This window comes from Mastigoproctus giganteus, chromosome 6, assembly GCF_048544385.1.
Source record: "Mastigoproctus giganteus isolate SK-2022 chromosome 6, ASM4854438v1, whole genome shotgun sequence".
Classification (NCBI taxonomy): Eukaryota; Metazoa; Arthropoda; class Arachnida; order Uropygi; family Thelyphonidae; genus Mastigoproctus; species Mastigoproctus giganteus.
In genome coordinates, this window is record NC_143580.1 from 217506325 (window position 1) to 217519773 (window position 13449).

At 36.2% G+C, this 13449-nt stretch overlaps 1 protein-coding gene across 1 annotated transcript in view; it reads right to left on the reverse strand.

Moving 5' to 3' along the window:
- Positions 1–13449, reverse strand: part of LOC150084974 (ribosomal protein S6 kinase alpha-5-like) — an 88601-nt gene that overhangs the window by 46612 nt on the left and 28540 nt on the right. The window contains exon 9 of the mRNA XM_090376416.1: positions 345–355. Within this exon, the coding sequence (XP_090232542.1) occupies positions 345–355 (11 nt within the window). The remainder of the gene's footprint in view (positions 1–344; positions 356–13449) is intronic.

Consider the following 13449-nt stretch of genomic DNA (forward strand, 5'->3'; position numbering starts at 1 on the left):
TCTTGAAAAGTTGTGTTTCTATCACTTCGACACAATCATGGTTGGAGGTCACTTTTGCGTATCCTTTATTTAAAAAATAACATTGTCTTCATACAGTTCGAAATGCTTATGAAATTATTCTCCAAACGAGAAATAATCAAAAATTCTTCGATTCGTACTAGCATAAACTGAGATAGGCAACAGGACTGAACAAATAGGGACGGCAGTTGACGCTAAGATTTTGAAAGTCCAGCTATCGTTGCAGTGACAGTAAATTTAAAGCACTGGTTTTCATGGTTTTTTTTTTTTTTTTTTTGTTTTTTTTTTTTTAAGAATACTGAACTTATAACTAACCTAACATTTACCAGCACACATTCTAAAATATTAAAGTCAAATTTTCAAAAATATAAAAGGTCAAATATAAGGTTCCAGTTTAATATTCAGTTAGTTCATTTAGTTACAGGTCAGAGTAACCTGACCATGTAACTAAATGAACCAGAGATCATATCTTTAGTTAAGGTCAGGATCAGGTGACCCTTATCTCCCCCCCCCCCGCAAAGCAAATAGTACATCTCACTGTTGGTGTGGTGGTGAATATGTTTTATTTTTACAAGCGATATACCTTCTGCTTTTTTGGTATACTCCTTGCTGTTTCACAGTCTTGCCATTTGATTTTAAATTAATATTATATAGTTAAGGCTAATTTAATAGCTGAAAAGTTCTATAAATAAACGAAACTCGTGACGAGGTGAGTTCCGTATGGAACTGCTAACAAAGTACAAATTTACAATTCTAAGAGGCATAAATTTAAAGTCGATGCTCTCTTTATAGTACGGAATTTGACTTATATATCTATAATTTCGAGTAGCATTTTTAATGCGAATTAAAACTTTGTTCACTTACCTCCATTTCCGAGAACTGCTATTTTAGTAAACTCGTGAACACAATGCTTATCGCAAAACACTCTCATTTTATCTGTCATTTTCTTGGACACGAATCTAAATAATCCTTCCTAGTTAAACACCAAAGTAGAAATGTCGCAAAGTCTAACTAAGGACTGGTGGGGTGAGATAATGAGTCATGAGAAAGCTCACTGACCAACTGGGACACCCCCCCTGTGACTATCCGCTCAATTAACAGCAGTTGGTGGCCGATTGATAGACAGGTGGAAGTGGAAGTGGTTTGATAAATAATTCATATTTCAAGTACTAACGTCCAAATAAAACTGTATTGCTGCTATCTAATACAATAGATATATCTATCCGTAAAGAATTATATATTTGGGAGAGTGGGGGGGGGAGGAGATAAGCCCTCATGGAAGTACGATATTTAGCACTGTTTTTATCGAAATAATGACAAAAGTACGTAATTAAAAAAATAAAGAACCAATGAGTTTGCAAACTTGACCACTTTCAGAAATCTTAATCCGACAAACGATATAAATCCGTCTTCTAGAGGGCATGCATTGCAACAGCATTCTGGAACCTTTCTTATAAATTGCTAATAGTAACACGTAATTAGTGTGTCTTAGAACACTACAAGAAAATTGTTTGGCCATTACAAAATTTAATGTCATATTTTAAACTATAAAATTAATTAATAAATGTTCTGTTTATACTCCGGGACGACCACACGATCAGAAGAGTTTCTATCCTTCGTTTACACATAAGTGTACAATATATTTTTCTTTCGTTTGGTTAGACTGTGCATTCCTAATTATGTAATTCAATGAGGGAGTCAAAACGTTACATTGCGTTACTGAAGGGGGGAGCGGAGTTAAAAAAAACAGAAATCTGCATATCGGGGCATATTCTTCTCCCCATTGAAAAAAATAACATTACTCGTCTGTTTTAAGCAAAACGTTTCCGCCCGGATGATGTACCTTGGTGCTTGTAGTCAGGGCCGTGCCGTGCTATGATACAGAGAGGTGGCCGCATCAGGCGGCACCGTAAGGGGGCGGCATAAGCAGCGAAATCAAAATACAATTTGAACCATTAAGGGGCGGCATTTCGAAGACTTGCATCATACTGAGAAAATCTACCGCACGGCCCTGTTTGTAGTAGTTATTTGAAATCACTATATGGAATTACGCTATTAAATTCACTTATTCCTGCGCTCTCAGCACCACAGCCAGTGACACTCTTAGGGCTCTTCCCAGTCAAGGATAGCTCTGTTTTTCAAACCTGAGACTAGCATGTAAATTTAATACGGTATACCTAAATTTTCGTCTATATAACGTTCGAAATTCATTTAATTATGGCAATATGTCTTCTGTTAATCTTTAAATATTAGCACAGCATTAGATCGAAACTGTCGGCTCTCTCGGCTGAAATTTAGTATCCGGTACCCCTTGTGTTACGTGACGAACAGAAGGTTGCATGAAGGACGTAAACTGAGAAAAATAGTTGTAATTAGAAGGGAGAAAAAACACTTATAAGAGGGGCCATGTTTTTAATCGAGTTTCATTTTTGTTTAGTGAAAAAAGGTTATGTTTTTACGCAACTTAGGGAGGGATTCAAACAAAAACCGGTCGTTGGCCACTGCCAGGGGTACCGGATACTAAAATTTTACAGCTCCGTCCGACATGAGCAATAAAATTTCTGGAACTAAAATTGGTTTTCTCACTCTTTCGCTTCGGTTCCTTACATCTTCATGGGTGCTATGTAACTGCTTTTCGTTTATATATATCAAATATTTTTAGGATTCTCTTGGTTGCACATGTTTTTCCATCGGACTCCTAAACTTTTAATCATTCATCGTAAAATTCTTCCACTGCATTCCAGTCCTATATCTTCATTTAGTTCTGTAGGAAAGTTGTTTCGTACAGCATAAAACTCATTGATGACTTTTTATTACACATTTGTCAAAATCGTCGATATGACTTTTGGCACACTGGAGAAACGTTAATTTGGTGATTTAAATAACTCACTTAATTTCTTATTTTTAATTCGATAAACTGTCGCTCTGGTATTCCAATTAATGCTGAGATTCTTTGACTGATTTTTTTTTTTTTTTTTTTTTTTCCTTGCACAATAAAGCGAAGCTCTGGAAAATTTTCATTTTTAATGAAGACAACTTCGGGAAAAAAAAAAAAAAAAAAACTTTTGCAAGTAAATAAGCCCACATTATTATTCAAACATTGCAGAATACACAGAGAAACAACTCCCTCACCGCCTCTATTTTTGAACTACTCCTACAATATAACCGCGATTGGTCGTTCTCTGCGCACATAATCTGCCCTGCCAATCCCGATGCTGCTTGCCACACCTGAGTTTGGTAACATATACATTTAAAACCAAAAACTGCCTGACGGATCACGAAAGGGGCAAGAAAAAAGTTTTCGAACTCAATATTTTTATTATTATTTTTTAAATGCAATTTCATTGTCCCTGAAGCTTGTCAAAGATATCTTTCAGGTATAGCAACCTGGAATTATAAACACTGATATTCAAGTTCCATTCGAGCGTCAAGTGAGCCGAATATCGATAAAGATCAGTGGCCCTGTCACTGCCAACTCTTCTGAATGCACCTTCATAACCCCCAGGGGCTCATCTGGTGAGTATGGGCTTGGCACATCCAGGGTCCTGAGCTGGATATCATCATTCTTCTCTTTCTTTTTGATTCCCTTCTACTTCTGTCTTTCTCTCAAAGTAACTCAGAAATTTTTTTTTTTTTTTTAGCTGGTGCAGCATAAGCCTCATGCTTCCTTGCACTGTATGGCTAGTAATAATAATGATATTGGGACTGCCAATGTGACCCCAGGGGCTCACATCTGGTCAGTATGGGCTTGGAAAACCCAGGGTCCTCAGCTGGATATCATCATTCTTCTTTTTCTTGGTGATTCCTTTCTACTTTTCTCTCTCACTTTCTCAGGGTAACTTGGGAATTTTTTTTTTTGGCTGGTGCAGCATAAGCCTCAGGCTTCCTTGCACCATAGGACTAATAATAATAACACTGGGCACAGAGTGGACACTCTCATGGACGACAATGTTAATTCCGGTTACATGTTAAAACGCACTTTTTCACTCCCCTGGAATTTTCTTTTTCCCTCCTCTTATACTTTTAATTCGTTTCTCCAGTGTATGTGGTAATTTACTTATGTTTCCGCATGTAAATAATAATTTAATAAGTAATACCTTTTTTAGGTTTTTATAATATAATGGCCAGATATTCGCTAAAAATGCAACTTAGTAGGAAATATGTGCCAGTTGCAATTAACATTAATAAATAAAGATTTTTATATACACACTACTGGGTTCGGGTGGCTAATTATAACAGGTTTCAGTACAATTTTGTGAGTACAATGAGATCTGTCTCACTGTCTTGAAACTTTTTATTATCACCCACCTGAACCCAGTATTGTTTACATAAACTTCTGTATTTATTAATGTTTACTGCAACTGGCACACATCACTGTCATCTTAATAACCTTCTAGGCTGCATTTTAGGCAATGTCTGGCCATTATATTTTAAATTATTACTTATTTGACCTTAAAATCATAAATTTACATCTGACATTTTGACTAATCTCAACTGTTGGTTTAGGTTTCGGCGTAATGAATGAATTGAACTGCTTTTGACTGTGGTTCTAATTTTTATTTAATTTTTTTCCTTTATTTTTTGGTTTAGGTCTGGCATCCTATGAACACTGCATCATTTACCTGCTAACAAGAGACACTAATATTCTTTTTTTTATACTTCACAGAAATATAAAGAATCCTGAAGCAATTAAAAATTTGGAAGGTAATTCTCTGTGACCAAAATTTGACTTTTTTTTTTTTTTTTTTTTTGCTGAGTTAGCTATTTTCTTTAACAAAAGTAATTTACCGTTCTTTCATTTAGGTCACTATTTGAGTTAGCATTACAATAACAACAACAAAAAACCATCACACAATATAATTGAAATTCTTTTTAGTTATGAATTTTCTCCTTACATATGAAAGATACACTGTGCCGTAACTTTATTAGGTACACCTACCTAGTAGCGTGTTGAGTTTCCTTTAGCCTTCAAAACAGCCTGAATTCGTCTAGCCATGGATTGAAAACGTACAGGAATGGAGTACCATGGAGACGAATGTGTCATGCAGTTCCCAGAGATTCGACGGAGGTGTAGGCCTGCAGCGAACAGCCTTTTCCAGCTCATCCCAAAGATGTTCAATCGGATTGAGATCCAGAGACTGAGCGGGCCACTGCAGCAAAGAAAAGTCATTGTCATGTTCCTGGAACCATTCCATAGTGATTCGGGCTTTGTGCACCGGCGCATTATCCTGCTGGAAGTAACCATCTGACTTAGGATAAACTGTCAGCACGAACGGATGCACTTGGTCAGCAACGATGTTTAGGTACGATATGGCATCATATGTGAATCAATGGACCCAACGCGTGCCAGGAAAACGTTCCCCACACCATAACACTGCTCCCACCACCTTGCACCATAGTCATCAGACATGACGGGTCCATGGATTCATGCTGTTTTTGCCAAATTCTGAGCCTTCCATCAACATGATGCACCAGGAACTTAGACTCGTCAGACCAAGCAACTGTTTTCCAATCCTCGATAGTCCAGTGCTGGTGTTTCTGTGTCCACAGGAGGCATGTTCTCTTGTTCTTCATTGATAACAAAGGTACGCGATGTAGCCATCGGCTGTTATAGCCCATTCGCGACAAAGTGCGACTAGTGGTCCATTGCGATATTTTGTTCTGCGCACCAACGTTGTATTCTGACGTGATGTGCGACATTGTGGCCCGTCTGTTTGCTTGCACAATTCTAGCCATCCTCTTCTGACCTCTCTCATGAACAAGCGATTTTCTTCCAAAGGAGTACCGTTGAGGGATGTTTTCTGTTCGTTGCACCATTCTCGATACACCCTTGCAACTGTGGTGCGTGAAAAGTTCACGAGAACTGCTGTTTCAGAGGTGCTTTGTCTAGCAGCTACTACCATAGCACATTCGAAATCCGTTAGATCACTCATTTTCCCCATTCTTACTACGGGTTGTACGCGTAACTGATACTATAAAGGTTGTTCTTCTGCATTTATATCCACAACTGTGGTCATGTGACTTGCAACGTTGTGGGACAAACCATTTGTGTGCACAGCAGGGGTGTACCTAATAAAGTGGCAGCACAGTGTATTTGAATTACATGTAGTCCAATGAAAATTGAATTAGTAATAGCTTCACATGAAATGTCCTGTAATATATATACAGTGGCAGACAAAAAACTGCATCACCTTAAAAAAAAAAGTAACATTTCTAGTGAAATGTATAAGATATTGTTTGCCACAAAGGTATTGCATCAGCCGTTTCTATAAACACAGCGCTGGAAGGGTATACACGCTCATTAGTATCCTGTTTTGCAGAGGTGTAAGCATGGCTTCATATGTTCAGTTGATACCAAGAGAAAAAAGTGCAGCTGTTGCTCTGTCCCAGGAAGGGCTTTCTATGCATTCTATCGCTGATAAAATAGGCTGCCACCAGTCAACAGTATCCCGGGTGCTGAAATTAAAGTGTGAAACCGGTGATGTGAAGAGATGATCTGAATTAGGCCATAAGAGAGCAGCTACACCTTCACAAGTTCGATATTTGAAACAACTATGTTTTCGTAATCAAAATACTAGTGCTCCTGATCTAAAACTGGACTTTGAGATGACCTCTGGTGGTCAAGTACACGAACTATCCAAAGATGCCTTTCGGAATGGGGTCTGCCTGCTTATTGGCCCAAGAAGCCTTTGTTGACCCAATAAATTAGGACGAAGTGACTTGCTTAGGCTAAAACACGTGTTTCATGGACAAAAGAGCAATGGGACACCGTCATCTTTTCTGACGAATCGAAATTCAACCTGCATGGCTCCGATGGGAAGCGATATGTCAGAAGACGAAAATCGGAGGCATACCATCCCGGAGGGATGCATAACAAGCAAAGGGGTGGGGCAAATTAAGTTTATTAACGGAATGGTGAATGTAGATGTCTACACTGCTATCTTGGAGGAGTGACTGAAACCCATTAGGGATCATCACACAGACATCCAAAATTGCATTTTTCAACAGGACTCAGCACCTTGCCATTTAATGATGAGTTTATCTTCTTGTCTCACAAGGCATAAAACATATTTACACCAATGTTTTCCCTCATTTTTCTCCCTTAAGGTGCAGTCATACCTCAGAAATGCCAGCATTAGTGTTTGGACTGGCCTGGCAACAGAGTAGATTTGAACCCAATTGAAAATTGCTGGTACATAATGTCATCTAAAATTGCTCAGAAGAAACAAACAAGTGAGATTCAGCTGCAGGAGAGCATTGTAAGGGTGTGGTACCACGAAATTAGGCAACTGTATATCCAGAAGTTGATTAAATCTATACTAGATCATTGCAAGGTTGTAATTGCAGTTCAAGGAGGAACAACAAAATATTGAGGACTTATTTTGCTGATTTACAGTACATAATACTATTATGTTAACTTGCCATTTCAATTTATACATGTAAATGCAATAAAATGTATATTTGGTATTTTCCATTAATTACACATTTTGCCCTTTGGGAAGATATTTATTGCAATTAGGTATATCAGGTGGAGTCTTTTTATTGGATTTCATTCACAGAGATATATATATATATCCCATCTAACAAATGCATTTTGAACATTTCTGCAACCCACAATGCAGTGCAAAATGCATTATTTGCAAAATTCACAAGTGATGCAATTTTTTTGTTTGCCACTGTAAAAAAAAAAGGCATGCTGATTTAATTCATAAAATTAAAAGGAAGACTAAAGAATTATATACCCAGACAAGAAACAAAAATAAATTAATTAATAATAACTGTACAGAGACCCAATAGAATCTTGTCTAGCCTATCAGTTGTCTCCCAACAATATACATGATTATGACCAGCTGCATAACCAAGAAGATATCACGCCACTTGGAGAGTCAGAACATAGTGTATAGTGTTAATTGTATGGTCAGAGAATTTCTGGATCTACACTAACACAACACCTAACAACCACCCTGTGCACTTGGTAGCAGTACCCATCATGGGGTGGAACCACCCAATCAGTAATAACAAAGTAAGAACAACAATGCAGTACTACTACTAATAAAGCACTGTGTCCCAGTCTGTAATCCAATCATTGATTTCATAATCTGTAGAGATGAGATGACATATTTTGTGAAGTATTGCACTAAGTGGGATAAAAGGTTTATAATTCACTTGGTAAATTACACTGTGGGAACGTTGTATTATTCAGCCTCAAGAGCAACCTGACCCTACATAACAGCAATAGATACACAGAGAACAGATACATACATATACACTGAGTTGGATAAATGGTTCAGATTTCACTTGATTGATAATGACCCCGTAGTAACGTTACATTATATGGCTCCTGAGCCACAAGAGCAATGTGACTCTTCATGACAGCAATAGGGCTCCCAGAGAACACATACATACATATACACTGAGTTGGATAAAAGGTTCAGACTTCACTTGATTGACACTGTGGTAACATTGCATTATATAGTTACTTAGCTACAAGAGCAATGTGACTCAACCTAACAGCAATAGGTCTCCCAGAGAACACACATACATATATATATACACTAAGTTGCCTAAAAAGTTCAGACTTCACTTTATTGTTAATGACAGTGAGAACTTTGCATTATATAGCTTCTCAGACACAAGCAATGTGACCCCACATAACAGCCTAGCAGCAATAGGTTCACAGAGAACACATACACTGAGTTGGATGAACAGTTCAGGCTTCACTTGATTGATGTTACTGAGGTAACATTGCATTATATAGATCCACAAGAGCAATGTGACCCTACATGACAGCAATAGGGCTCCTAGCAAAAGACATACATACACATGCACCGAGTGTGATAAAAGGTTCAGACTTCACTTGGTTGATGATGACACTGTGGGAACGATGATTTATCCATAGCCACAAGAGAAATGTGTCACAGATACCAAAAATGTTGTTTTTCACTAGGTACCTTATCAAATGAGTTGTTCACTAGGCACTTTATCAAATTGCTTAGTTATGTCAGCGGTGTTTAATTTAAGATGGCTGTACATTGCCAGAAGGGTATCAAATTAGCGATTGCTGAATTTCCACAACAAAAGCCATGTTGATTTTGATGTATGCAAGGCTTGAAAAAAAATTGAAGAGTTGTTTATGCACTACTCGGTTAAATAGCATTAGCATTAGTAGAGGCATTTGATGCAAGAAAGCAAGCTTATGCTGCATCAGCCAAAAAAAATAGAAAGGTTTTTTTTTTTTTGCTGGGGAATTGTCTGAAATCTTATACAGCACACTTGTCACCTTATTTTGAATACCAGAAGTATGTTAACCTGATTGAAATGTTTTGAGTAAATGCTGTCTCAGAGATAAGTTGCAAATATGAAGCATAATAGGATTAAGAGTAGTAACAGACTTTTTCCAAAATACAATTGGTATGTCATCTGGGTCTTTCGTATTGTCATTTTTCATATTCTTCAATGCTGAGTTTTGGTCATCCTCATCAATCAACAGATCTCAACCAGGTAATGAAACCGAAGGCTCTGTATCAATAGTCTCAATCCTTGACAAATACATCAGTGGTGTGGAATTCATCAGGCAATAGAATCCAAACGAATTATGGAGCTATATGTTATTTGTCATTAAAGTATATGTAGTTCAGAATGGTCAGTTAATCCAGTATTGATCAGTTAATATTGCTTTGATACAAGTGATCTCTAAAAAATAAAAATTATGACACAATTTTCCCCTCTATCTTTCACAGAACATGCTTAACATTTCCCATGTGTTTAATATGTTTCAATAGTTTTTGTAGGGAGTTTGATGCTTAACTGGACAGGTAAGTCTATCTTGTAAATTTTATATAATTTATAAGATAGATTGAATAAGCACTTTTTGTACATGTGCTTGGTACTCCTGGTTCCCACCCACTCTAAGTCAATAAAACTTGTTTTAGCATAAAGTTTTTGTAGAACTTTTTCCTTATGAAATACCAAATAGACTTCAGAAAAGCAAAATATTTGATACACCTCAACAATTCCTTTGATCGCCATTTTAATCCATACTCTCTCACATTAACATTTTTAATACAACAATTTGTCCATATTTATTTATTTTTAACATATAATATAAACAACAGGCATGCGCCCAGTTAAAGCGTATAACAGAGCAAAAAAAAAAAATAACAGAACGAAGGTTGCAGCAAATCATAAAAATAAATAATAGGATAACACACTTTGTACATTGAAAGTTCATTCAAATGGGAAGAGTCCAATTCACAGAAATAAAAAGGTATTCATGAAAAATCACAGAGCAGGAGACATCATCATGTACACACGAATCAATGACATCATTAACCCAGAACTCATCCGCAAGCAAACGAACAGATGGCATGGTCAATTTCTTCACTTTTCCCATAAGCAAGTGTACAAAGTATGAGCTCTTATATTTGAGTATACTAAAAGTTTTAATGTTTCCTTTTTTCAAGGTACAAAAATCTGCAAGAGAATGATGTACATTGCAAATTTTCAGCAACCAAAAACAGTAACTGATTTACTAAATCTTCAAATTCTTGATATGCATAAGTACAATTATCATCCACATAAAGTGATATTATGGATAAGTGCAGTTCCAACTAGAGTGTATTACCAGAGATCCTTCAATGGGTGTTTGCAGTTCGATACTCAAAGGAACTTCTATAAACTAAAACCCCTTAAACAATGACAGTCTTTTGAACACTTCTACAGATAATGGATATGCAGACCTTGAATATTGTAAAGACTACCTTGGAGAGCACAATTCAAATAATTATTTAACTGATGTTTCAGCCAATTTTTGACTTGCACATTTTGTATCTGCAGTTCTTGTGCAAACTCAAACTTTTTAATAGGATCCCTTCTGTGAATACACAAGGTATTCAACATGAAGTAAGCTTGATAGGATCCCAATAAGTACAGGTATTTTCAATAGTTCTAATTGTTAATTCATGGTTTCCACAAGAACATACTGCAAGGGTGAGCTATACCACTTATTAATATCAAATTCAAGAGACCCCACCTTGCAGGAGCCCCACTCATGACCTTGGTCCACTTAGAGCAATAGCTTTTTATAGCCTCTCATATTCTATTGGTCAGAAATTATTTTTTTTTTAGTATCTTCCCACCAATTGTACTGTTCAAAAGGCTGAAAGTCTATATAGGCATCAAAATTATTCTTTACATGAATTTCTTTTGTGACCTCAGTTGCTTCAAGATAAGTGTATCTGAAAGGACTATCACAAGTGCTGTGGAACTTGGCTGTAACTCCAACCAAATTGGTAAACTGATAAATGAAATCTGCACACACTAAAAGGTATTGAAATTTATGTGTAGTGCTATGATAGGTTGAAGGCTAAGAGGAGAGTGGTATTGGCATCACTTAATCTGTAGATTAATTTTCTTTGAATACCCACGAAGGAAGATTGTTCTATAAAACAGAAGTAGGAATAAATAACAGAGGAAAGGTTTGTTCTGTGAGTTGAATAATGATTCTGAATTTAGTTTAATAAAGACAAGCCACACATTTTATAAACACTTAAAATTTATTGTCTACTAAAGAAGAAAAATTAACATATTTTTATCTGGCTATGCTCCAGTAACAAACAAAGATATATATATTCATAATTACATAAACGTGAGGCAGTTAATAACTAATCAGTAATACAGTACAATAAATAATATAAATATCAAACAATGGGCTAAATCTACGATAATCATGATGCTTAGTAATCTTTGGATATATATATATTTTTTTTTTTAATGAAAGTTGCATATTAAGTGTTTGCAAATTCCTTTAAAATTTTGAATTTTTTTTAAATTACCAAAAGGCAGTTCTAAGGATCATCTTGTGTGACCCAGTACAGCAACTGGTGATGAAAACAACTACTCTCTTCTTGCATCTCTACCTGATATAGCAACTACTTTGAAGAACTTGTTCTAATTCTTCAACGTGCAAGAGGAACAAATGAGATATCAGTTCTTTACACTAAAACTGATATACAGGAACTAGTTGTGATGCAGTAGCTCAAGGCTGGATAGTTGCTTCCTTGTGTGTGTGTAATACCAACTATTAATCTCAATGCATCTTCCTGTGATGCAATAACTGTCATGAGCAGATGAACTTTGTACCTCTTGTTCTCTGTACAATACTGTAAATTGTACAGTTGGTTTTTTATATATATTATATGTACGGTAATGTAATTCTGTGGAGGGATTGCCAGGGACCAACTGGTACAATAATATAAAAAAAAAAATAAGTCTATAGAGGTCATCAATCACATTATGCAGAAGATCTATCATTTTATCAGTTTGATGGCAAAAATAACCAGATCAGAGTGGGGAGTTAAAGGCAGAGCACTACGGTTATTCTATGATTGTTAGTTACAGTGCTCATGTTTGGAAAGATTGTTTAATTGCCACGAGTATCAAGAGCTCAGAGAAGAATTAGTAAGTTATGTGCCTTAATCTTCAGTCATTGATGCCTGGATGTGAAGCATGCCTTCTTGCAACGAAGGAAAACTTTTTAGTATTTCAATCCTTTGCTTTGAAGGTTTTTCAAAGATGTACTTCTGCAATAAGAACAGACGAAAGATGATTAGGTTATAACTATATCTAGGAAAGCATGTAAAGTTTGTCATTAAGCTTGAAAAATACATATGTTATTTTTTTCTCCTGACAAGTCACGACAACCATTGCTGAGTTTATTTTTTTTAATGCATCCCTTCCCTAAGTAAAGTAAGAAGTTGAAGAAAAAATACAAGTTCATGTACAATTACAAATACAATTTCATGTTTACTGTACACCCAAATAAGTACAGTACAGTGACCATTAGGATACATAGTTATGAAATAAAAACTGTACAACAGTGTTTTTTAAAAGATAAAAAGGAGCATTTCATTAGGTATAAAAAGTATATACAGACGTCTAGTAAAAGTAGCAGTGATTATGAACAGAGTAAAGATGAGCAGCTATGGTAATCCACTGCATACTATACAACAGTCTGCTGCTTTGTTACATGTATCAATGCAGCAGACTAAGCAGAAGCCCTATGTATCTGTTAGAATTACAATACAGGCTAGAGTGGAAGTAGTTATAGTGAATATACAGCAAGTATGTTGATTGGCCAAATGTATTTTACATATAAGAGATTTAACAACATTATAAAAAATATCAAATTAATATCAGCTATAAATAATCAAATGCCATAAGCAGAGTCTTTGTAGAACCGTGGCCTGATCTTGGTCTGATCCTACACATGTGGCCTTCCCATCATATGTAATTTATGGTACAGCTATCCATGATCATTAGGATACACAAGCCCTCCCACCACGACAAGGTGTCAGACCAAAGGGAGAGAAAATTTTTTTTTTATTTTGTAGAGCTAGTCTACAAAAGTAACCTTCACTGACTATCATCCAT